Raw genomic sequence first — 23,290 nt, forward strand, 5'->3', positions numbered from 1 at the left:
ATCGTAAAACTCGGAAATCTTGGGGTGATTGAGGATGGTGAAGTGAGACAGAATTACCGTGTGGTAAACTATAATCAGAGTGAGAGGGCGATTACCCAAAGATTTTTATTTTTACAATTTGTTCCCAATTTAAATTGCCAATTTACTTTGATCTTATCTTGAGAATTAAATAGATTTTATTTTTCTTATACGGTTGGTTTCTGCACAAACATTTATACGTAAGAAAATGATAATCAAACGCCTATTTTCTTTCCTACATATTCATGTTTAATGATGTTTGTTCTGTCTCTTAGACTTATCCAATTTGATGATCATATATAAAAAGGACCTTTAATCTAATGGTGCCTGATATTCTGACGGTAGATTGCAATTTGTACGACTTGATTGCTTCGTTTGCCCTATAAACTTCTCTTTGTACATATCTTTTTATTTTGAACAAAACGATATTATCTACACTTAGGGAGAGAGGATGGGGTTGGCCTCACAATGAGTTAGCAATAATGTGGTTCAAATTCACCTTTGACGAGAATCAAACCTAAAACCTCTCATTTACCAGTGAAGAAGAATACCACTAGACCATAATACTAAGGGACATCTTTCTGCTATCTACTCTCACATTTTTGAGCTCTTGAATAAAATTAATAGCCTGATCTGATTGCGCTGGGTGTCAACATCCTTGAGGCCTAGGGTTGGTTTGGTATTGCTATGCTTTGAAAAAAAAAATTGTTTTTGATGTGCTGTGAGAATAAGCTCATTTTTGCTACTTCACATTTTCAGCTTTTTTTTCATTCAAAACTGTGAAAATAAGTTGTTTTTAAGTGTTTACTAAACACATTTTTGAGCTCAATTTTTTTTTTTATACCAACCTTTTACAAAAACATATCAGTACCAAACCAGTACCTAATCACCCGTTAATAGAGCTTCAGTTCACAACAAAGACACAAGGAATGTCAATACCATGTACACTCTGGAACCTCAATGTCTTCCCCACTGGTAGCCGGACCAGCAGCCATCGTGAAAGCTGCTCACTCAAGCTGGTCTCCTAAAGCTACTAACTCAATTTGCATAGGGCAACAAAAAATCTTTCTTTTCGATAATCATAGAAACATTTCTCCAAGAACAAGTGATACCGGCGTTTCTTAACGAATCAAATTAGATGATTCTACACAATCCAATCAAATGTATTAAATTTTTTAGATAGTGAAATGGGATTCGTACAGTAAAGAGATTGGTATCTTTGAGAGGAGCTATCTGAAGATTTGGTTTTGGTTTTGATTGGAAGTCACTTGGATGCTATTTTCTTGGAATCAGCTTTCCTCTGCGGTTTCCCATTTTCCGCTTGCTTTTTCGCGCTTCAGCCATACGCACAGGTGAAGTCGGCCTTCCTTTTCTCGCTTGCTCTGTTTTAATGGGTTTGTGGCCCATTTACTCGATTCTCTATTGGAGGGGAATTGACATTCCCTTTCATCTTAATATCCAAGATTCAAAATTTTTGTCTCTTTGTAGTTTAGATGAATTTAGAATTTCATCCATTTATTTAGATTGTGTGCTAGTTTTTGCAGTAAAAAGTATATAGTCTAGTGGTTGAACTTGAAATAGTTTACAGATTTTCGTAGGTCACAAGTTTGAGACTTGCTTATCCCAACAATATTTTGGTTTTTTTTTTTTTGTGTCATATAAGCCAATTCCTTTTTTTTTGGTTAGTTCATACCAAGGTCTATACAATGTAGAGAAAGATTCAATTACGTTGAAAGAAAAATGTCATGGAAATATTTTTGAGCTAGCTATGATCTTAAATTTTGTTCAAATCCAATGTATTAATCTTTTTCTTTTCCCTGTTTTTTTTTTTAAATTTTTTAATTTTTTTTATCAAAGCACATAAACAAGCTCTGTTCTCATGATATAATCATCTCATTTTTCATACAAATTTTAAAGCCCTATCACTCTTGTTTGATTAAAATTTTCCATAACAATAGCAAAAAAAAAAATAAACAAAAATTCCTTCAATTGTTCTCCAATTAATTATATTGCTATATATATATATATTTTTTTTTTCCTAATTTCATTCATGTGGTTAAAAATTACTTATCTTTTTTTTTTTTTTTTTTTTTTTTTTTTTTTTTTTTTTTTTTGTTCCCTAAACGTTAGTTCGATAGTTTGAATGAGAATTAAGGGGTAAAAACAAATGAATGAGTACAGAGGTAAAAACCTAGAATTGAAAAATCATTTTTCAGAAAACAAGATCATGCACTGATAGTGGAATTGGATTATTTATTTAAATATAACTAAGAAAACCAACGATTTCAATTGCAATATGTATCCAATAAAAGCTCACTTAGTATATTACCCCAACCACGATGTTATGCCGTTTTTAGGTTTATTTAACCTGCACAAATACAAAAAGCAAAAAGAAAAAAGTAATATTTTTAATCATTAACTTAAATTAGTAATGCTCATCATTTTACTCAATAGATAAATTTTTTATTTTATTTCAATGTGATATTTAAGGTTTTGGTATTCTTCTTTATTTAAGAGATCGAAGGACGTGACAGAGACCTTGCTAGATCCAAAACATACCTCATTGTGATTCCAGGCTTTTGGCCAATGTTTCTTTCTGGATCTCCTAAACACGTCCCCGTCCCGCTGCTAAAAGCCTAAAACCCTAACCATTTTTATTTTATTTCTGAAAATATGATAAAATATAAAGATAATTTGGACTCGGCACTCAAGGCTAGCCACGTGACACGGTCATATCTTCGAAAAAGTGACGATGGGCTACTGGACAGCAGACGCAGCTGTGTATTGGGCCATCACGCAAGTCATTGCACGATGATAGTTGACACTTTTCCCTCCAACATATGAATTATGAGAAATGTTAACGAGATTCTCTCAATTATTTATATGAGAAAATTATTGTAATGATCTTTAAATTTTAAATCAATTAGAATAATAGTTTTTTAATTAAAAATTTATGATCATTAGTCTTTTAACTTATCAAAATGTGTAGTTATGATCATTTTCGTAAACTCTGTTAAGACTTTTGTCAAAACGAGTCACATGCCACGCACGTGAGGTCGGAATCAATAGACAAATATGGAAAACTGAATGAAAAAATTGTACAAATAATCCTTCAACTCTAACCCAATTAGAGAAATAATCCATCAACTTTAACCTAATTGAAACAATGATTCTTCAACTTTAACCCAAATGTAACAATGATTCTTCCAACGCGACTCATTTTGCCGAAATTTATGATGAAGTTGACGAAAATGACTATAGTTGCACGTTTTAAGAAGTTAAGAGACAATTGGTTATATATTTTCAGTTGATGGACTATTGTTATAATTTCCTCTATTTATAAACTCTCGACTAACTTGTAGTTTAACATTAATTTTTATGTTAATATTATAAAATATTATGCCAAAAACATGAGGTGTTAGAAAGTTCATAATGATTCCACTTTTGAGAGAGTTTCATTAACATTTCTCTTAGATTATGAATTAGTGTTGATTAACATGTTTATTTTCTATTAGTGATACATCACATAGTTTACAAATTTAATCTAAAAAATTAGTGTAGCTAGTATTATTTTATGAAATATCAATTGATTCCCAATGCACTTTTACATAATACTATTGCTTATGGGTAGCCTTTAAGAGAAGGGATTCCCATTTTTCATAAAAATAGAAATTAGTTGTGGGGTTTACACTACAACGAACTTTAACGATCTGAACTGTCTATTTTTCAAGTTACACCTCATAGATCATCCTTACAAAATATTAGCCAAATCGGAAATATTTAAGACATCTAATTTGGTTCAAAAAAATTAACGAATACTTTGTTATATAAGAAATAATGATATTTTATCTTGATAATTAAATTGGCAATTGGTTTCGGACTGAATTCAACTTTTGCAAGGATGATCTCTGAATCGAGACTTACAAAATAAACAGTTCGGATCGTTGAAGTTTGATATGAAATGGGTCCTATACCTAATCCTCATTTTTTGAAAAAATGGGGATTCCTTTGCATAAAAGACCTAATTGCTTATATATAGCTCGTCCTCCCTCTTTTGCTTATTTGTTTCTTAGTTTTGTAGGTAATACTAAAGAGGCTATCTATTTAAATCTTGTAAATAAATAACGTACTTGTTAAAGATTGAATTATTACGTAAGTGTTAATTAACGTACTTATTTATTTATTTATTTTATATAACACAGCACATAGTTTGCAAATGTGGTCTAAAAAAATTAGTCTACATAACATTACTTTATTTTTGCCAAATAAGAGAAGCTACGAGGTTAATGATCATTTAATTTTTCGCTTATCCTTAACTTAGAGGTGTAAACGAAAATATACTGTTATGTTTAACTTGACTTAACTTATGTTGTTTATTTTACATTTATTTATTTGTTATAATTGAGAGCTTTATAATTAGTTATACTTTGCTTTTTGGGAAGGAATTGTTTTTTGGCTAGGAAGTCAGGAGAGAAAGACAGAGGAATAATATAAGTAGAGCAATCGATCAATATGGAAAAAGTATTGTGTGGCCTGAGGATAAAGAGAGTGGGCATCCACAATCAGATAAAAAGATCCTTCTCTGCGGTTCCCTTCTCTGTGAATACCATTCTAGGGTTTCTGATCTAGTTTCCATATTTGGATTCCTTCCAATCCAACACCGCTGTGTCCTTGCTGCTCATTTTTAAGGTGTCTTCCTATGGCTTTTCAGTAATTAGCACTTATGGGTTCTCTATATTCCATTTTTAGAAACTTAATCTAACATCTTTTTGGGGGTTTTCTTCTATATATATCCTTCTGGGTTTCATCTATAATTTGCATATTTTAAGAACTTCATTGGGGTTTTTAAGGTAATCCCTCTCCTGGGTTTCTTTGCAAAATCTGTCATCTCTCTAGTGTTGGAGCACTTCTTCAATCCTTCTCGGGGTGCAGGTTGTAAATCTTTTGCTTAATAATCTACTAAAAAAAAACTCTTTGGCTAGCTTTTTGAGCTATATATGTAGCATATGTTACCAATTTTTATAAGGATTTTTGTTTTCGTTGCTATTAATTATGGTGGTGGACGATGATTTAGGCAAAGCTAGGACATGGTGAGAGGGAAGATTGAGATGAAAAGAATTGAGAATAACTCAAGCCGGCAAGTGACCTTCTCGAAACGTCGAAAGGGGTTGTTAAAGAAAGCTTATGAGCTTTCGGTTCTTTGCGATGCTGAAGTTGCAGTCATCATCTTCTCGCAAAAAGCCAAGATCTATGAGTTCGCCAGCTCTGAGTACGTTTCTTTCATTAAATACCTTATATTTAAATTCTTGAATCCCCATCTTTTCTTTTGTTCCATATGCTTAATTTCAAAAAAGAAAAAAGAAAAAAAGAAAAAAAGAAACAAACATCATTAAAATCTTTGCGCGTTAAGTAACAAGGTATGGGTATAGTTGTACCAGCTTGAGGCTAGGGTGTACGATGATACAAAAATTGAAACTAGATGATGAAAAATTGATTGTAGTCCCTAAACTCTATTAAATGTTAGCTTATGTATTCAATGTCCTTTTTTAAAAAAAAAAAAAAAAAATATTTTCATGATGTCCATGAGTTCATATTTATGAAAAGTATTTCATAAATTTAATACTCAATTGAAATTCAAATGAATTTCAATTTATTTGTTGACATCTTGCATAACAAAATTATTAGATATGGACTTTTCATTTTTGGTACACTATGTATTTGCATATTCTCTTATGTCACTAATTCATTACAACATATTTACGTTCAAATATTTCGGTATACTAATTCATTTTAATAGATATTTGTATGGATATTTAGGTACGCTAATTCATTAGGATGGATGGAGCACTGTATAATTGATTTCATCGTTATTTGATTTTGACCTTTCGTTTTCTGGATGCTTCAGCATGCAACGGACTATAAATCGATATCATAAACATGAAAATGGATCAGGGCAAACCAACAAGGTTGAAGTGGAACAATATGTGCAGGTTAGAAGTTCTATCTTGGAATTTGAAAATCCATCTTTAGATTTCAGATTTTGTTATAAAACTTGCAATATCTTGACGCGGTGAATTTAGTCTTCGCCCATAATCTTCAACAAGATGGAAGATATATAGTACGACTTCATCGCATTGATTCATAAAGTCCAGAGAATAGACTTACTGATATAATTATACAGATCAAAACACAAACTTTTACCCTATGTTTGCACTAGGGATAAGAGATTTTAAAGTTTCATGGAACTTAGACTACATTTATAAAGAATGGATTACAAAAATTAGATAGACGGACTTGGAAATGAGCAGATGCAATACATGAGAGAGGTTTTAAATCCTTTATGTGGTGCCTTTGCAGTGCATTTGTAGTATTTTAGTAGTACTACTTTTGTAGTGCTTGTGTAGTTATAAGTAGTTTTTCTGTTGTGCATTTTAAATAATTGAGCATAAAGTTCAATGGAACTTTGAAATCTCCTCATCCAAACATAGGTTTTAGTTGTTTATATATCAGTTGGGTGACATGAAAAAGAACCAAGTATCTATGATTTATTTCGGGCTAGAAGCTTTAGAAGTACAGACCTAAAGTTTTGAGTCCTAGTCGGCCTTTAAGATTCACAAAAAGTAATTTGGCATCCCTTAATAAATAGAGAAAGGGTTGTGAATGACGTCAAAGCAGGGTAGAAATAAGATTAATTAATTTATGTACGAGTTAATAAAGAAGGAGAACTATAGCATTTTAGTCTATGAACCAAGTTGCTTGTGTTTCCAAAAACTACATATGAACAAGGTGGTATGTCTTTTTCATTATGAAATGTCAAAATCTGTTAAAATCAGGCATAAATTGAACAAATTGAAAGTTTTTTAGTTGCTGAACTACGGTGGCTTAGTGGCCTGGGCTTTGCATCCGCGCCTTCCACCAGGCAAGTAATTAAAGGGTTGGGAAATTGAATAAAACTCATGCCTTTCTTGATCTATAGTTTGTATTTTTTTTTCCAGTCAACAATCTCTGTGTGTGTGTGTGTAAGGTTATAATTTAAAGGACAAACATTTTGACAAGCATTTTACATTTATAGCCATTAATTGACGTGGATTTTATTTAGATAAAACTGAGAAAGAATTAAAAAGTGGGGAAATTGAAAAAGAAAGAGAGAAACCCCCTGTAAATGAGAAATTTTTTATTGTGACGGGAATAGGAGTGGTACACCACGTGTTTTTATGTAAATGGTAGGAACTTTTATTTTTTAAGTTATTAACTTTTTAACACACATATCCCACTATTTGTATAATGACACATGATGTAGCACCTTGTGTGCCAGTCACGTTGAAAAATCTCTCCTGTAAATGTACAAACAAGAAGGGCGTGAGACCTCCATAACTTTGCGCAAATAACTAATGGTAATGGTATGTTAACAAATTAGTATACGAGTCATAAAAGTCGTGATTCTTCACTCCGTTCTTATTGTCTTTCGGGTAAATAAACCTGCCTCTTGATTCTATTTTCAAACCCTTTTGTTGTTTACTTTTAAACCCCTTTTTTGGGAGAAAACCATCTGATATCACTTATCAGTGGCAATCTGATGCGCAGAGAGAGTTGTTGTTTTGAAGTGCGGCTCCTTCGATTTGATCAATACAAAATTTTGACACAAAACAAATCAAGTTTCAGTCTCTTGAATCTTTCGTTAGATAAACGATGTTAAACCCCAAATAAACGATGTAAAAATACAATACAGATTTCTAGCTTTCTATCAGTTCTAGTCATAATCAGTACTTGACAACCTATATATATTTATGTTTAATTTGTACCATACATCTTACGCATGATGTTTACCCTTATAAATTTATGATTATAATCAAACCACATTCAGATATGTCTTTGTAATTAGTACAATATGTATTTGTTCAGTTACCTCACAGACAGATTTGTGTACTCAAAGTTTTAACTTTTAGAAAATATTTGTGGCCTTTTGTTTTCCTTTTTTGACTTAGATGAAGTTCACTAGACATATCCTATACTCCACTGACCAATTTTACTTAAACACACCAGCTCCGATTATCATCCATCCTAGCTGTTTCCTTTCGATTAGCATATATTTAACGTAAACGCGACATCAGCAGCCGGTTTGAGTTTGAAACGGGAGGAACCAAGCTGTATTAAACTTACCTGAAATCAATTCGAACATTAAAAATTCATCCACATACAATGGAGTTGTATTTTAATTATAATTTGTGAATGATTGCAGTGATATGATCAACACAATTTCATTGATAGTAGCTTACTCCTTTTACAATTTACAAGGTGTAGGTCTAAATGCTAACTTGCTTTTTTGTTAACTATAGTGCATTCTCTGTCCTCTGCAACAATTTATGTAGATTTTGTCCACTAAACTGAATGAGATTTCAGAAAACTTGAACCACTGCAAAACATCATCTGTATCATATTGTTAAGAGATACTGGGACTAATATGGAGTACTCTATGATTTCATCATATTTGAATTTTTGACCTTTATTTTTCTGGATGCTTCAGCATGCAAGAGACTCTAACACGATACCATAAATATGCAAAAGAGGAGCAAACCAACAAGGTTGAAGTGGAACAACAGGTGCAGGTTAGGCGATCTATCTTGGATTTTGAAAATCCAATCTTTTAGATTTCAGATTTTGTTATGAAACTTTAAAAATCTTGGTGTGATGAATTTAGTCTTCGGCCATAATCTTCAAAATGATGGAAGATAGTATGCAAGTGCATTGAGAGTAGACTTATTGATATAACTATATTAGGGAAAGAAACAACTTTTAGCTTTCTCTTTATGGCTATGACCTCTTTTAGCTGATTTGATTTATTTCAGGATAGAAGCTTAATTATAGTTACGAACCTAAAGTTTTGAGTCGTGCTTGGCCTTTTATATCACAAAAAATGTTTCAGCGTCCTTTAATATATTGAGAAGAAGGTAGTAATTTACATCAAATCTCGGTGGAAAGAAGATCAGTTTATACATGATTTAATAAAGAACGAGAACTGTGGCATTTTACTCTCAATCCTTTCTTTTCAAGTGATCTGGTTAAGTATATATGAAAAGATTACATTTCTTTTTCGTTACAAAATGTAAAATTAATCTGTTAAATTTAGGCATATGTTGAACAAATTGCAAGTATTTTAGTTGCTTCCGGTGGGTTGGTGGGAGTTTGCAACGGGGCCTTCCACCAGGGAAGTAAAGGGTTGAGAGATTGGATAACTTCCATGCCTTTCTGGAGGTATAGTTGTTACTTTTTGGGATATATACATATGCATATATGTGTGTGCACGTAAAAAATTAATTGCGAAGTTTTTGTTAGATTTTCTTCATATCAGCGGACATTGAAGTTTCGTTTTTACTGTTGTGCTAGAGGTACATGGTGGTTAATAAGCACCACTCCCTGCATAGTTGCATTTTATATGGTGAACTCGTTTTCACCATACATAACTTGATCTGGGAGGCATTTCTCGGTGCTTTATGGAAAAGGAAAGAGGATTATTGTGTTTTATGTGAGGGGTCTAGTAGCCTAATCACTATAACATTCCTGGGAAGTGTTTTTGAGATCACTTGCTGGGATGGTTCTTGTTCTTCCTACTTGGTTTTGTTATGCACCTTTCTTATCAATGTATATATAGAATAAAATCAAGAACTAATTGTCAGGACTTCCACACTTCTACGGTGAACTAGCAAATTTATAATTTCCTATGATTTTTGAGCCAGTTGTATAATTTTATGTATATGCTTAAAGCGTCAGGTTGTAGCACCATATTATTTGCTTTCAATGTATGAGTAATGGTTGTGTTAATTTCCACCGAAAACAATCTTCGCCTTACATGCATTACTATTACTGCTTTCAAGGAGTAACCTAACTAATTATAAACTCATGCAAAGTTCATTCTCTTATTAATGTGAGATTCATTCTTAACAACTTTTGACAGTCCGGATGTCCGTAGTGGAATGTGCTAAAAGGGAGGAAAGACGGAAGAGTGTCAAGAGCTAATGAGACCATCAACTTGCCACCTCCAACTTTCCACGAAGATTTGGTTGCTTTATCCGGTGGTCACACTCTAGGGTTTTCACATTGTTCTTCATTCGAATCCTGACTTCGGAATTTTAGTTCGCTTCATGGTGTCGACCCAACCATGAACAAAGTGTTTGCTCAGAAGGTAAGAAACAAATGTCAAAAGCCAAAGTGCGTTCTTTAAGGAGTTTGCAGCTTCTATGGTAAAACTCGGAAATCTTGGGGTGATTGAGGATGGTGAAGTGAGACAGAATTACCGTGTGGTAAACTATAATCAGAGTGAGAGGGCGATTACCCAAAGATTTTTATTTTTACAATTTGTTCCCAATTTAAATCGCCAATTTACTTTGATCTTATCTTGAGAATTAAATAGATTTTATTTTTCTTATACGGTTGGTTTCTGCACAAACATTTATACGTAAGAAAATGATAATCAAACGCCTATTTTCTTTTCCTACATATTCATGTTTAATGATGTTTGTTCTGTCTCTTAGACTTATCCAATTTGATGATCATATATAAAAAGGACCTTTAATCTAATGGTGCCTGATATTCTGACGGTAGATTGCAATTTGTACGACTTGATTGCTTCGTTTGCCCTATAAACTTCCCTTTGTACATATCTTTTTATTTTGAACAAAACGATATTATCTACACTTAGGGAGAGAGGATGGGGTTGGCCTCACAATAAGTTAGCAATAATGTGGTTCAAATTCACCTTTGACGAGAATCAAACCTAAAACCTCTCCTTTACCAGTGAAGAAGAATACTACTAGACCATAATACTAAGGGACATCTTTCTACTATCTACTCTCACATTTTTGAGCTCTTGAATAAAATTAATAGCCTGATCTGATTGCGCTGGGTGTCAACATCCTTGAGGCCTAGGGTTGGTTTGGTATTGCTATGCTTTGAAAAAAAAAATTGTTTTTGATGTGCTGTGAGTCATTTTTGCTACTTCACATTTTCAGCTTTTTTTCATCCAAAATTGTGAAAATATGTTGTTTTTAAGTGTTTACTAAACACATTTTTGAGCTCAATTTTTTTTTTTATACCAACCTTTTACAAAAACATATCAGTACCAAACCAGTACCTAATCACCCGTTAATAGAGCTTCAGTTCACAACAAAGACACAAGGAATGTCAATACCATGTACACTCTGGAACCTCAATGTCTTCCCCACAGGTAGCCGGACCAGCAGCCATCGTGAAAGCTGCTCACTCAAGCTGGTCTCCTAAAGCTACTAACTCAATTTGCACAGGGCAACAAAAAATCTTTCTTTTCGATAATCATAGAAACATTTCTCCAAGAACAAGTGATACCGGCGTTTCTTAACGAATCAAATTAGATGATTCTACACAATCCAATCAAATGTATTAAATTTTTTAGATAGTGAAATGGGATTCGTACAGTAAAGAGATTGGTATCTTTGAGAGGAGCTATCTGAAGATTTGGTTTTGGTTTTGATTGGAAGTCACTTGGATGCTATTTTCTTGGAATCTGCTTTCCTCTGCGGTTTCCCATTTTTCGCTTGCTTTTTCGCGCTTCAGCCATACGCACAGGTGAAGTCGGCCTTCCTTTTCTCGCTTGCTCTGTTTTAATGGGTTTGTGGCCCATTTACTCGATTCTCTATTGGAGGGGAATTGACATTCCCTTTCATCTTAATATCCAAGATTCAAAATTTTTGTCTCTTTGTAGTTTAGATGAATTTAGAATTTCATCCATTTATTTAGATTGTGTGCTAGTTTTTGCAGTAAAAAGTATATAGTCTAGTGGTTGAACTTGAAATAGTTTACAGATTTTCGTAGGTCACAAGTTTGAGACTTGCTTATCCCAACAATATTTTGGTTTTTTTTTTTTTGTGTCATATAAGCCAATTCCTTTTCTTTTTGGTTAGTTCATACCAAGGTCTATACAATGTAGAGAAAGATTCAATTACGTTGAAAGAAAAATGTCATGGAAATATTTTTGAGCTAGCTATGATCTTAAATTTTGTTCAAATCCAATGTATTAATCTTTTTCTTTTCCCCTTTTTTTTTTTTAATTTTTTTTTATCAAAGCACATAAACAAGCTCTGTTCTCATGATATAATCATCTCATTTTTCATACAAATTTTAAAGCCCTATCACTCTTGTTTGATTAAAATTTTCCATAACAATAGCAAAAAAATAAATAAACAAAAATTCCTTCAATTGTTCTCCAATTAATTATATTGCTATATATATATATATATATATATATATTTTCCTAATTTCATTCATGTGGTTAAAAATTACTTATCTTTTTTTTCTTTTTTTTTTTTTTTTTTTCTTTTTTTTTGTTCCCTAAACGTTAGTTCGATAGTTTGAATGAGAATTAAGGGGTAAAAACAAATGAATGAGTACAGAGGTAAAAACCTAGAATTGAAAAATCATTTTTCAGAAAACAAGATCATGCACTGATAGTGGAATTGGATTATTTATTTAAATATAACTAAGAAAACCAACGATTTCGATTGCAATATGTATCCAGTAAAAGCTCACTTAGTATATTACCCCAACCACGATGTTATGCCGTTTTTAGGTTTATTTAACCTGCACAAATACAAAAAGCAAAAAGAAAAAAGTAATATTTTTAATCATTAACTTAAATTAGTAATGCTCATCATTTTACTCAATAGATAAATTTTTTATTTTATTTCAATGTGATATTTAAGGTTTTGGTATTCTTCTTTATTTAAGAGATCGAAGGACATGACAGAGACCTTGCTAGATCCAAAACATACCTCATTGTGATTCCAGGCTTTCGGCCAATGTTTCTTTCTGGATCTCCTAAACACGTCCCCGTCTCGCTGCTAAAAGCCTAAAACCCTAACCATTTTTATTTTATTTCTGAAAATATGATAAAATATAAAGATAATTTGGACTCGGCACTCAAGGCTAGCCACGTGACACGGTCATATCTTCGAAAAAGTGACGATGGGCTGCTGGACAGCATACGCAGCTGTGTATTGGGCCATCACGCAAGTCATTGCACGATGATAGTTGACACTTTTCCCTCCAACATATGAATTATGAGAAATGTTAACGAGATTCTCTCAATTATTTATATGAGAAAATTATTGTAATGATCTTTAAATTTTAAATCAATTAGAATAATAGTTTTTTAATTAAAAATTTATGATCATTAGTCTTTTAATTTATCAAAACGTGTAGTTATGATCATTTTCGTAAACTCTGTTAAGACTTTTGTCAAAACGAGTCACATGCCACGCACGTGAGGTCGGAATCAAGAGACAAATATGGAAAACTGAATGAAAAAATTGTACAAATAATCCTTCAACTCTAACCCAATTAGAGAAATAATCCATCAACTTTAACCTAATTGAAACAATGATTCTTCAACTTTAACCCAAATATAACAATGATTCTTCCAACGTGACTCATTTTGCCGAAATTTATGATGAAGTTGACGAAAATGACTATAGTTGCACGTTTTAAGAAGTTAAGAGACAATTGGTTATATATTTTCAGTTGATGGACTATTGTTATAATTTCCTCTATTTATAAACTCTCGACTAACTTGTAGTTTAACATTAATTTTTATGTTAATATTATAAAATATTATGCCAAAAATATGAGGTGATAGAAAGTTCATAATGATTCCACTTTTGAGAGAGTTTCATTAACATTTCTCTTAGATTATGAATTAGTGTTGATTAACGTGTTTATTTTCTATTAGTGATACATCACATCACATAGTTTACAAATTTAATCTAAAAAATTAGTGTAGCTAGTATTATTTTATGAAAATATATCAATTGATTCCCAATGCACTTTTATAGAATACTATTGCTTATAGGTAGCCTTTAAGAGAAGGGATTCCCATTTTTCATAAAAATAGAAATTAGTTGTGGGGTTTACACCACAACGAACTTTAACGATTTGAACTGTCTATTTTTCAAGTTGCACCTCATAGATCATCCTTACAAAATATTAGCCAAATCGGAAATATTTAAGACATCTAATTTGGTTCAAAAAAATTAACGAATACTTTGTTATATAAGAAATAATGATATTTTATCTTGATAATTAAATTGGCAATTGGTTTTGGACTGAATTCAACTTTTGCAAGGATGATCTCTGAATCGAGACTTACAAAATAAACAGTTCGGATCGTTGAAGTTTGATATGAAATGGGTCCTATACCTAATCCTCATTTTTTGAAAAAATGGGGATTCCTTTGCATAAAAGACCTAATTGCTTATATATAGCTCGTCCTCCCTCTTTTGCTTATTTGTTTCTTAGTTTTGTAGGTAATACTAAAGAGGCTATCTATTTAAATCTTGTAAATAAATAACGTACTTGTTAAAGATTGAATTATTACTTAAGTGTTGATTAACGTACTTATTTATTTATTTATTTTATATAACACAGCACATAGTTTGCAAATGTGGTCTAAAAAAATTAGTCTACATAACATTACTTTATTTTTGCCAAATAAGAGAAGCTACGAGGTTAATGATCATTTAATTTTTCGCTTATCCTTAACTTAGAGGTGTAAACGAAAATATACTGTTATGTTTAACTTGACTTAACTTATGTTGTTTATTTTACATTTATTTATTTGTTATAATTGAGAGCTTTATAATTAGTTATACTTTGCTTTTTGGGAAGGAATTGTTTTTTGGCTAGGAAGTCAGGAGAGAAAGACAGAGGAATAATATAAGTAGAGCAATCGATCAATATGGAAAAAGTATTGTGTGGCCTGAGGATAAAGAGAGTGGGCATCCACAATCAGATAAAAAGATCCTTCTCTGCGGTTCCCTTCTCTGTGAATACCATTCTAGGGTTTCTGATCTAGTTTCCATATTTGGATTCCTTCCAATCCAACACCGCTGTGTCCTTGCTGCTCATTTTTAAGGTGTCTTCCTATGGCTTTTCAGTAATTAGCACTTATGGGTTCTCTATATTCCATTTTTAGAAACTTAATCTAACATCTTTTTGGGGGTTTTCTTCTATATATATCCTTCTGGGTTTCATCTATAATTTGCATATTTTAAGAACTTCATTGGGGTTTTTAAAGTAATCCCTCTCCTGGGGTTTCTTTGCAAAATCTGTCATCTCTCTAGTGTTGGAGCACTTCTTCAATCCTTCTCGGGGTGCAGGTTGTAAATCTTTTGCTTAATAATCTACTAAAAAAAAACTCTTTGGCTAGCTTTTTGAGCTATATATGTAGCAGATGTTACCAATTTTTATAAGGATTTTTGTTTCGTTGCTATTAATTATGGTGGTGGACGATGATTTAGGCAAAGCTAGGACATGGTGAGAGGGAAGATTGAGATGAAAAGAATTGAGAATAACTCAAGCCGGCAAGTGACCTTCTCGAAACGTCGAAAGGGGTTGTTAAAGAAAGCTTATGAGCTTTCGGTTCTTTGCGATGCTGAAGTTGCAGTCATCATCTTCTCGCAAAAAGCCAAGATCTATGAGTTCGCCAGCTCTGAGTACGTTTCTTTCATTAAATACCTTATATTTAAATTCTTGAATCCCCATCTTTTCTTTTGTTCCATATGCTTAATTTCAAAAAAGAAAAAAAAGAAAAAAAGAAACAAACATCATTAAAATCTTTGCGCGTTAAGTAACAAGGTATGGGTATGGTTGTACCAGCTTGAGGCTAGGGTGTACGATGATACAAAAATTGAAACTAGATGATGAAAAATTGATTGTAGTCCCTAAACTCTATTAAATGTTAGCTTATGTATTCAATGTCCTTTTTTAAAAAAAAAAAAAAAAATATTTTCATGATGTCCATGAGTTCATATTTATGAAAAGTATTTCATAAATTTAATACTCAATTGAAATTCAAATGAATTTCAATTTATTTGTTGACATCTTGCATAACAAAATTATTAGATATGGACTTTTCATTTTTGGTACACTATGTATTTGCATATTCTCTTATGTCACTAATTCATTACAACATATTTACGTTCAAATATTTCGGTATACTAATTCATTTTAATAGATATTTGTATGGATATTTAGGTACGCTAATTCATTAGGATGGATGGAGCACTGTATAATTGATTTCATCGTTATTTGATTTTGACCTTTCGTTTTCTGGATGCTTCAGCATGCAACGGACCATAAATCGATATCATAAACATGAAAATGGATCAGGGCAAACCAACAAGGTTGAAGTGGAACAATATGTGCAGGTTAGAAGTTCTATCTTGGAATTTGAAAATCCATCTTTAGATTTCAGATTTTGTTATAAAACTTGCAATATCTTGACGCGGTGAATTTAGTCTTCGCCCATAATCTTCAACAAGATGGAAGATATATAGTACGACTTCATCGCATTGATTCATGAAGTCCAGAGAATAGACTTACTGATATAATTATACAGATCAAAAAACAAACTTTTCCCTATGTTTGGACAAGGGATAAGAGATTTTAAAGTTTCATGGAACTTAGACTACATTTATAAAGAATGGATTACAAAAATTAGATAGACGGACTTGAAAATGAGCAGATGCAATACATGAGAGAGGTTTTAAATCCTTTATGTGGTGCCTTTGCAGTGCATTTGTAGTATTTTAGTAGTACTACTTTTGTAGTGCTTGTGTAGTTATAAGTAGTTTTTCTGTTGTGCATTTTAAATAATTGAGCATAAAGTTCAATGGAACTTTGAAATCTCCTCATCCAAACATAGGTTTTAGTTGTTTATATATCAGTTGGGTGAGATGAAAAAGAACCAAGTATCTATGATTTATTTCGGGCTAGAAGCTTTAGAAGTACAGACCTAAAGTTTTGAGTCCTAGTCGGCCTTTAAGATTCACAAAAAGTAATTTGGCATCCCTTAATAAATAGAGAAAGGGTTGTGAATGACGTCAAAGCAGGGTAGAAATAAGATTAATTAATTTATGTACGAGTTAATAAAGAAGGAGAACTATAGCATTTTAGTCTATAAACCAAGTTGCTTGTGTTTCCAAAAACTACATATGAACATTATAGCCATTAATTGACGTGGATTTTATTTAGATAAAACTGAGAAAGAATTAAAAAGTGGAAGGAAATTAAAAAGAAGAAAGAGAGAAACCTCCTGTAAATGAGAAATTTTTTATTGTGAGGGGAATAGGAATGGTACACCACGTGTTTTTATGTAAATGGTGGGAACTTTTATTTTTTAAGTTATTAACTTTTTAACATACATATCCCACTATTTGTATAATGACACATGATGTAGCACCTTGTGTGCCAGTCACATTGAAAAATCTCTCCCTGTAAACGTACAAACAAGGAGGGCGTGAGACCTCCATAACTTTGCGCAAATAACTAATGGTAATGGTTTGTTAACAAATTTGTATACAAGTCATAAAAGTCTTGATTCTTCACTCCGTTCTTATTGTCTTTCGGGTAAATAAACCTTCCTCTTGATTCTATTTTCAAACCCTTTTGTTGTTTACTTTTAAACCCCCTTTTTGAGAGAAAACCATCTGATATCACTTATCAGTGGCAATCTGATGCGCAGAGAGAGTTGTTGTTTTGAAGTGCGGCTCCTTCGATTTGATCAATACAAAATTTTGACACAAAACAAATCAAGTTTCAGTCTCTTGAATCTTTCGTTAGATAAGCGATGTTAAACCCTAAATCAACAACTCTCTCCGCCTTCCTCTCTTGTTATTCATACAATTAAACCTTAGTATGGATTTGAAATAGAGTCAAGAGGAAGGTGTTTTTGCGCGAATTTGAGAATGAAGACTCAACAGAGAAGGTCAGACGCATGCAGCTTCTGCGTCATGCGTCCTGCCTCCTACACTTGCACGCTAACACCGTTCCTTTTATTTTTTCTTTCAATTTCCTGTACTTCAGTTTTATTTCTCATTTACTTAATTTTCGTTAAAAACTTTCACATCACTCTTAATGGGGACCTTTTGAATGTTGTGTAATCTAAATGTTCTAAAGAAGTGTCAAAATATTTCTCAAAATGTTTGTCCCATAATGTTGACCCTTGTGTGTGTGTGTGTTTTATTTATTTTTTATTTATTTTTAATAAACGATATTATCTAAACTAAGAGGAGATGGTAGACTTAGATTCACAATGGGTTAGCAATAATATGGTTCAAATACGCCTTTGGCGAGAATCGAACCTAAGACCTCTCACTTATAAGTGAAGAAGAATACTACTAGACTCTAATACTAAGTGGCTTCTTGATCCTTGTTTTAAGATAAGCAAAATTGGAAAGGTTTTGTTACGCTTAATTTATTCAGGTCTGAAGTTGCTCACCACCTTTCATAAACGGCCTCACGCTGTTAGTTTAACCATAGTCTAATTTAAGTTTTATATATATAACAAAACAACCTAATCATTAAACTACAATTCCCTTCTAATTTCTTCCCTTCAAATCTTGAGTTTATTTTCTATTATTAAGTTTGGAGATTATTTTCACAAAACTGAAGATAAATTATAGATAGAATCATTACGGATGCCATAAGAATATAGAATTCATATTGCTAAACCTATGGTATACAGATCATGTACGACTGGTATGTTAAAGAGAAAAAAATAATAATAATAATATTAGAAAAAATTAAAAACCTTTTTCGACCACATATCACAGAACTATTAATATTATTAAAACTAATCCAATCACAGATCACAGATCACAGATTTATCACTAGCCAATATATAAATATTGTTCTATGTGTGAAAGAGCAACAAAACTAATAATATTATGACTTTACATTCTTCGATCCTCCAAGTAAACTGAACGAGTGAATTGTGTAGCAGCAATAAGGCCTCGTTTGGCAGCTCAGATTGTATTGGACTAATGACTATATTATTTACTTTGTTTGATACTATATCGGATAATAGGACTTTGGGCAGCTATTATTTTTAAGAGAGAAATTGATGATAAACCCTAATTTTCAGATCTAGAAAAAAATGACAAACCTTAATTTTAATTAAAGAGAATACTTAATTAAAAAATTGGAGAGAAACAATAATTAGATTCAATCAGTTTGAAAGAACATGGCAAGAAAAATAAGAAGGTGGCGGGCAGAACAGAGGGAGATAGCATGGGATTCAGGCTGAATTACATCCACGGTGGGTCTTGCGAACAATGCAAGAGGGGCGGAGAGCGCGACAAGAAAGCGATGGAGAAAGCGAGCGTATTTTCCTACCCGACTAATGACACATAGGTTTTAGGGTAAGTAAATTAACAGGCTTACACCGTATAATATGTAAGGCCAATTTAATTAATCTGGGTGATATTTAATATAAAATTACACCAAACATTTGGTCCGTATTATTTATTCTATCAAATTCCTTATACGGGTTGCCAAATGAAAGCTTAATTGTTTTCTTTGGTTCTAATATGAATACCCTCCTAGTGAATTGAAAAGTTGTAAGTGTAGCAGCAATAGTTGTTTTCTTTTGTTCTAATATATTTTTGGATAATGTTAGGGAGATCAAAATTTATAAACCAAATTGCAAACCAAAGATGTGATTGTTGATTTGATTATTACTTAAGCGTTGATTAACGTGCTCATTTCCTATTGGTGACATATCATTTGGTTTGCAAATTTAGTATAAAATTTGGGTAATGCTAGAAAGACTAAATTTGTAAACAAAATTTGCAAGCTAAATGATGTGTCACCAATAGAAATGATCACGTTTATCATCGGTTAAGTAATAATTCAAACATCAACTTCCATGTCATTTAGTTTACAAAATTTTGTCTACAAATTTAGTTTTCCTAGCATTACCCTTAAAATTTTGATCTCCCCAGCATTACAATACTTTTTCCAATCCCACCAGCCATTTAGTTTATTTCTTTTAATTTTTTATGTGGTATGAAGCTTTTTAGCACCGATGATTTCTAACGTTAAAAGGAAAAAGCATATTGCTGATAATAAATAATTTCAAGATTGAGGCAAGCAAATTAGGAAGGAATTTATAAAAATGGGGTATTCCTAGCTTGCTTTGTTTTTTTTTTTTGGTTTATTTTATTTATATATGAAAAGTGAATTAGTTTTTTTTTTTTTTTTTTTTTTGTTTTTTGAGCAAAGAAAAGTTAATTAGTTAACCATGGTTAAACAGCTAAATTGTGACAGAGTGGTAACGCTCATCACCTAGCTAGTAAGGGCAATGAGCAAATTAAGACTCATTTCTTCTTATCAGCTTAGATTAAAAATTCGTTTTTACTAGTGTGCTAAAGGAACGTGGTGTAATAAGAAACCACCCCTTGCATGTTCATACGCCCGACCTTGAACCTCAATGAAGATATAACCTTTTTATTTAATCATAACTTGATTATAATCAGGAGGCATTTCTGGGTGCTTTATGTGCCCTGGAATCTCTTGTTTTTCCAGAGGGCATTGGAAGAAGGACTATTGTGTTCTCTGAGGGCACAGAAGAACAAAGCCTCGACAGTCTACTTTCGTGGGAAGTGTTTGTGAGATCACTTGCCTGTGATGGTTCTTATTGCTTCCCTTCCTACTTGGCTCAGTTAGGCACCTTTCTTTTCAATATAACATAATCCAGAACTAATTGTTTTAGAGATTCTCTGTGTCAACTGTGCATTATAATTTTATTCTAACTATGTGAAAATCAGTGATTTAGTACCATACATACACACAATTGTATATGTAAATAAGTATATTAAGGCCTGGTTTGGTATTGCTGTGCTTTGAAAAAAAGCTACTTCTGCTGTGCTGTGAAATAAAGTAGTAGAGTGTTTGGTAAACTTTTTTGTAAAAGTGCTTTTGAAAAAAAAAAAAAGGCAGTATTATAGTGTTTGGTAAACTTTTATGTAAAACAGATGTGAAAAAAAGCCGATTTTTCAAAGCCGGGTTTTGCAGCTTCTTGTTTTTGGCTTTTTTTCCACCCAAAACTATGAAAAAAAACTGAAGCTGAATATTTACCAAACACAAAAACAGCTTCCAGCTTTTTTTTATACCAGCTTTTTTCAGAATCACCTCAGTACCAAACCAGGCCTAAGTGTACCATAAGATTGCTGGGAATTTTTTTGGATTTTATCCTTCTTCATCTTACTTAAGCATCATCATCATTATTTTACAATATTGACACCTGATAGGCTGAGACATGCTTATCAAACGAGAAAGGGAAAAAGAAAAGAAACTCGGGAAGGGGCTTCAAGTTGTTGGTTAACTATACATTAGCAAATCCTTTCACACCTAAGCATGTCGCCATGCGTTTGTACTCTATAGATTTAGTTGCGACTGATGATTGTTTTTGTTACAGAAGTGATTTTCGTATTTCTTTTGACACTATATTTTGATTCTTCTTTTATTTATTCAATTCAATAACCTAACCTCATATATGAATATGAGACGACTTGTGGCTGAGAAAAACTAATTGATTAATCTGCATGCGTGCAGCACTTGAAGCATGAATCAGCTATTATGGCCAAGAAGATAGAGATCCTAGAAGCTTCCCAGCGGTTTATGGCCTAGTTTGATCATCGTCTCCTGTATTTTCTTCTCATCTGACATTTTATTAGATTAGGTTTTCCTAAACTCTGAAATTTGTATGTCTTAGGAAGCTTTTGGGAAATGATCTGGATTCTTGCCCTGTTGAAGAACTCCAAGAGATCAGTAGCCAGCTGGAGCGAAGCTTACGCAGCATAAGAGAGAGAAGGGTACATATATACATGTCATCTGATGATGCCCATTTTCCTCCAACTTTATCAGTTAAATGGAATTTGTTTTGTCCTCTTGAAATTTAACTGACTTGAAGTGTACCAGGGTCAATTATACATGGAGCAGATGGAACAACATAAGGCAAGGGTAAGTATTTAATTTAGTGTTACAACTATTAGGGTCCTATTATTAGCACTTCAAAAATATTATCTCGCATTTATTGTATAAAAAATTTTGAAAAATTGAGTAAAATGATGAAAATAAAATCTCATTTATTGACTGATGAAAATATGTCAAAATATGTTTGTTGTAGCGATTTCTCAAAAATAATATTGACAACACATCAGAAAACTGATTATTTCAACAATTGAGATTTTACCATACTTTTCTCAACCAAAAAGAAAAAAAAAACAATTGAGACTTGAAGACGATCATTTTGGCCAATATTCCAATAAAAATTTGGAGTGCATGATAAATTTTTTTGAAATGTCAACAACAACTCTAACCGTTAATAGTAATTTGTAGAGCTGTATATGTGCATTCTCCAACTGCTTCACTAGTTCTAAGTTCTAACCATCTTTCTCTCCTCTAAAATCAGGAGAGGTTCCTGTTACAAGAGAATGCACGGTTACGTGAAGAGGTAAACGTTTTTAATCCTTTTGAACTGATTCCGTTTAATTCCTAACAACTACGTACCGTGCATATGACGTTTGAGGCGATTTGGTATCCTGATTTCCATTATGATTTATTTTGCTGGTCTTTCTTTTCTTGTTTATTTATCTGCACAATGATGATATGATCAGTGTCGTGCGAAGCCGCGGATGGAGTTTTCACCCCAAGAAAAAAGAGCTTCTGCGTCTGTAAGCTATGAAAAAGCAGGAGCTCCTGCTTCTGCTCCTATAAACTACTGGAGCCAAAGTAGCATGAGTTCTGAGGTGGAGACCGATTTGCTCATTGGACAGCCAATAGTGCGCGCTGTTGATCGCATCGCAGCCTGAAGTCAACATACATCAGATAAATAATAATGCTTGTCAATCATATTTGGTAGGCCGTGCTCTCAGATTAATAATACTAGTAAGGTCAAGCAATAAAAGATCAAGGGAAGTTATAATTTCCTATGATTTTTGACCCAGTTGTATAATTTTATATATGCATAATGCGTCAGGTTGTAGCACCATATTATTTACTACCAATGTATGAGTAATGGTTGTGGAGAGCGTGTGTGATGTGGGAAAACTAGGGAAACGTATTATGGAGCAGCTCGAATGTGTAAGTCGAAGAAAATTTGGTTTTGGGAAATCTGAAGTTAATGGCTAGGGCATTCGTTTTGAGCCAATAATGCGTTATTTTGAAGGGAACAAGTAATCAAATTCATCGCTATAACATGCTTTTCTGATTAAATAATGACGTTTTTCTTCATGAAATCTGCACTTTATATTTTAAGAAATTATTATAATTTCTTAAATTCATCTGCGTTTTTTGGGTTTCAAGATTCAAGTCATCAGGTTTTTGTTTCGATTACTACTTCTCCGCCCATCAACTGTTTGTGTTAATGTCTCAGTGAAAAGTTTCTTGTGAATCTTGTAATTAT

The 23,290-nt window shown here is 32.5% G+C and overlaps 1 protein-coding gene across 10 annotated transcripts; it reads left to right on the plus strand.

Annotated features, from left to right (window-relative positions):
• The first annotated feature begins 4,495 nt into the window (after nucleotides 1-4,495).
• On the plus strand, nucleotides 4,496-22,917 carry LOC103933329 (MADS-box protein AGL42). 10 transcript variants are annotated; one of them, XM_048590465.1, is made up of 9 exons: nucleotides 4,496-4,707; nucleotides 4,915-4,950; nucleotides 5,075-5,287; nucleotides 5,924-6,008; nucleotides 21,439-21,500; nucleotides 21,599-21,698; nucleotides 21,805-21,846; nucleotides 22,298-22,339; nucleotides 22,503-22,917. In XM_048590465.1, exons 3-9 carry the CDS (start codon nucleotides 5,106-5,108, stop codon nucleotides 22,695-22,697), a joined length of 708 nt encoding a protein of 235 aa, XP_048446422.1. In that variant the 5' UTR covers nucleotides 4,496-4,707; nucleotides 4,915-4,950; nucleotides 5,075-5,105; the 3' UTR covers nucleotides 22,698-22,917. The 10 variants fall into 10 exon arrangements, with proteins under 10 accessions (XP_048446422.1, XP_048446421.1, XP_048446420.1 ...); XM_048590464.1 differs by having other exon boundaries at nucleotides 5,093-5,287; XM_048590469.1 differs by lacking the exons at nucleotides 4,496-4,707; nucleotides 4,915-4,950; nucleotides 5,075-5,287; nucleotides 5,924-6,008 and adding exons at nucleotides 14,735-14,956; nucleotides 15,097-15,200; nucleotides 15,324-15,536; nucleotides 16,166-16,250.
• The last annotated feature ends 373 nt before the right edge of the window (nucleotides 22,918-23,290 follow it).

Source organism: the organism of the source record quoted next, unplaced genomic scaffold (assembly GCF_019419815.1).
Source record: "Pyrus x bretschneideri cultivar Hongxiangsu unplaced genomic scaffold, Pyrus_bretschneideri_v1 Contig32, whole genome shotgun sequence".
Taxonomy (NCBI): Eukaryota; Viridiplantae; Streptophyta; class Magnoliopsida; order Rosales; family Rosaceae; genus Pyrus; species Pyrus x bretschneideri.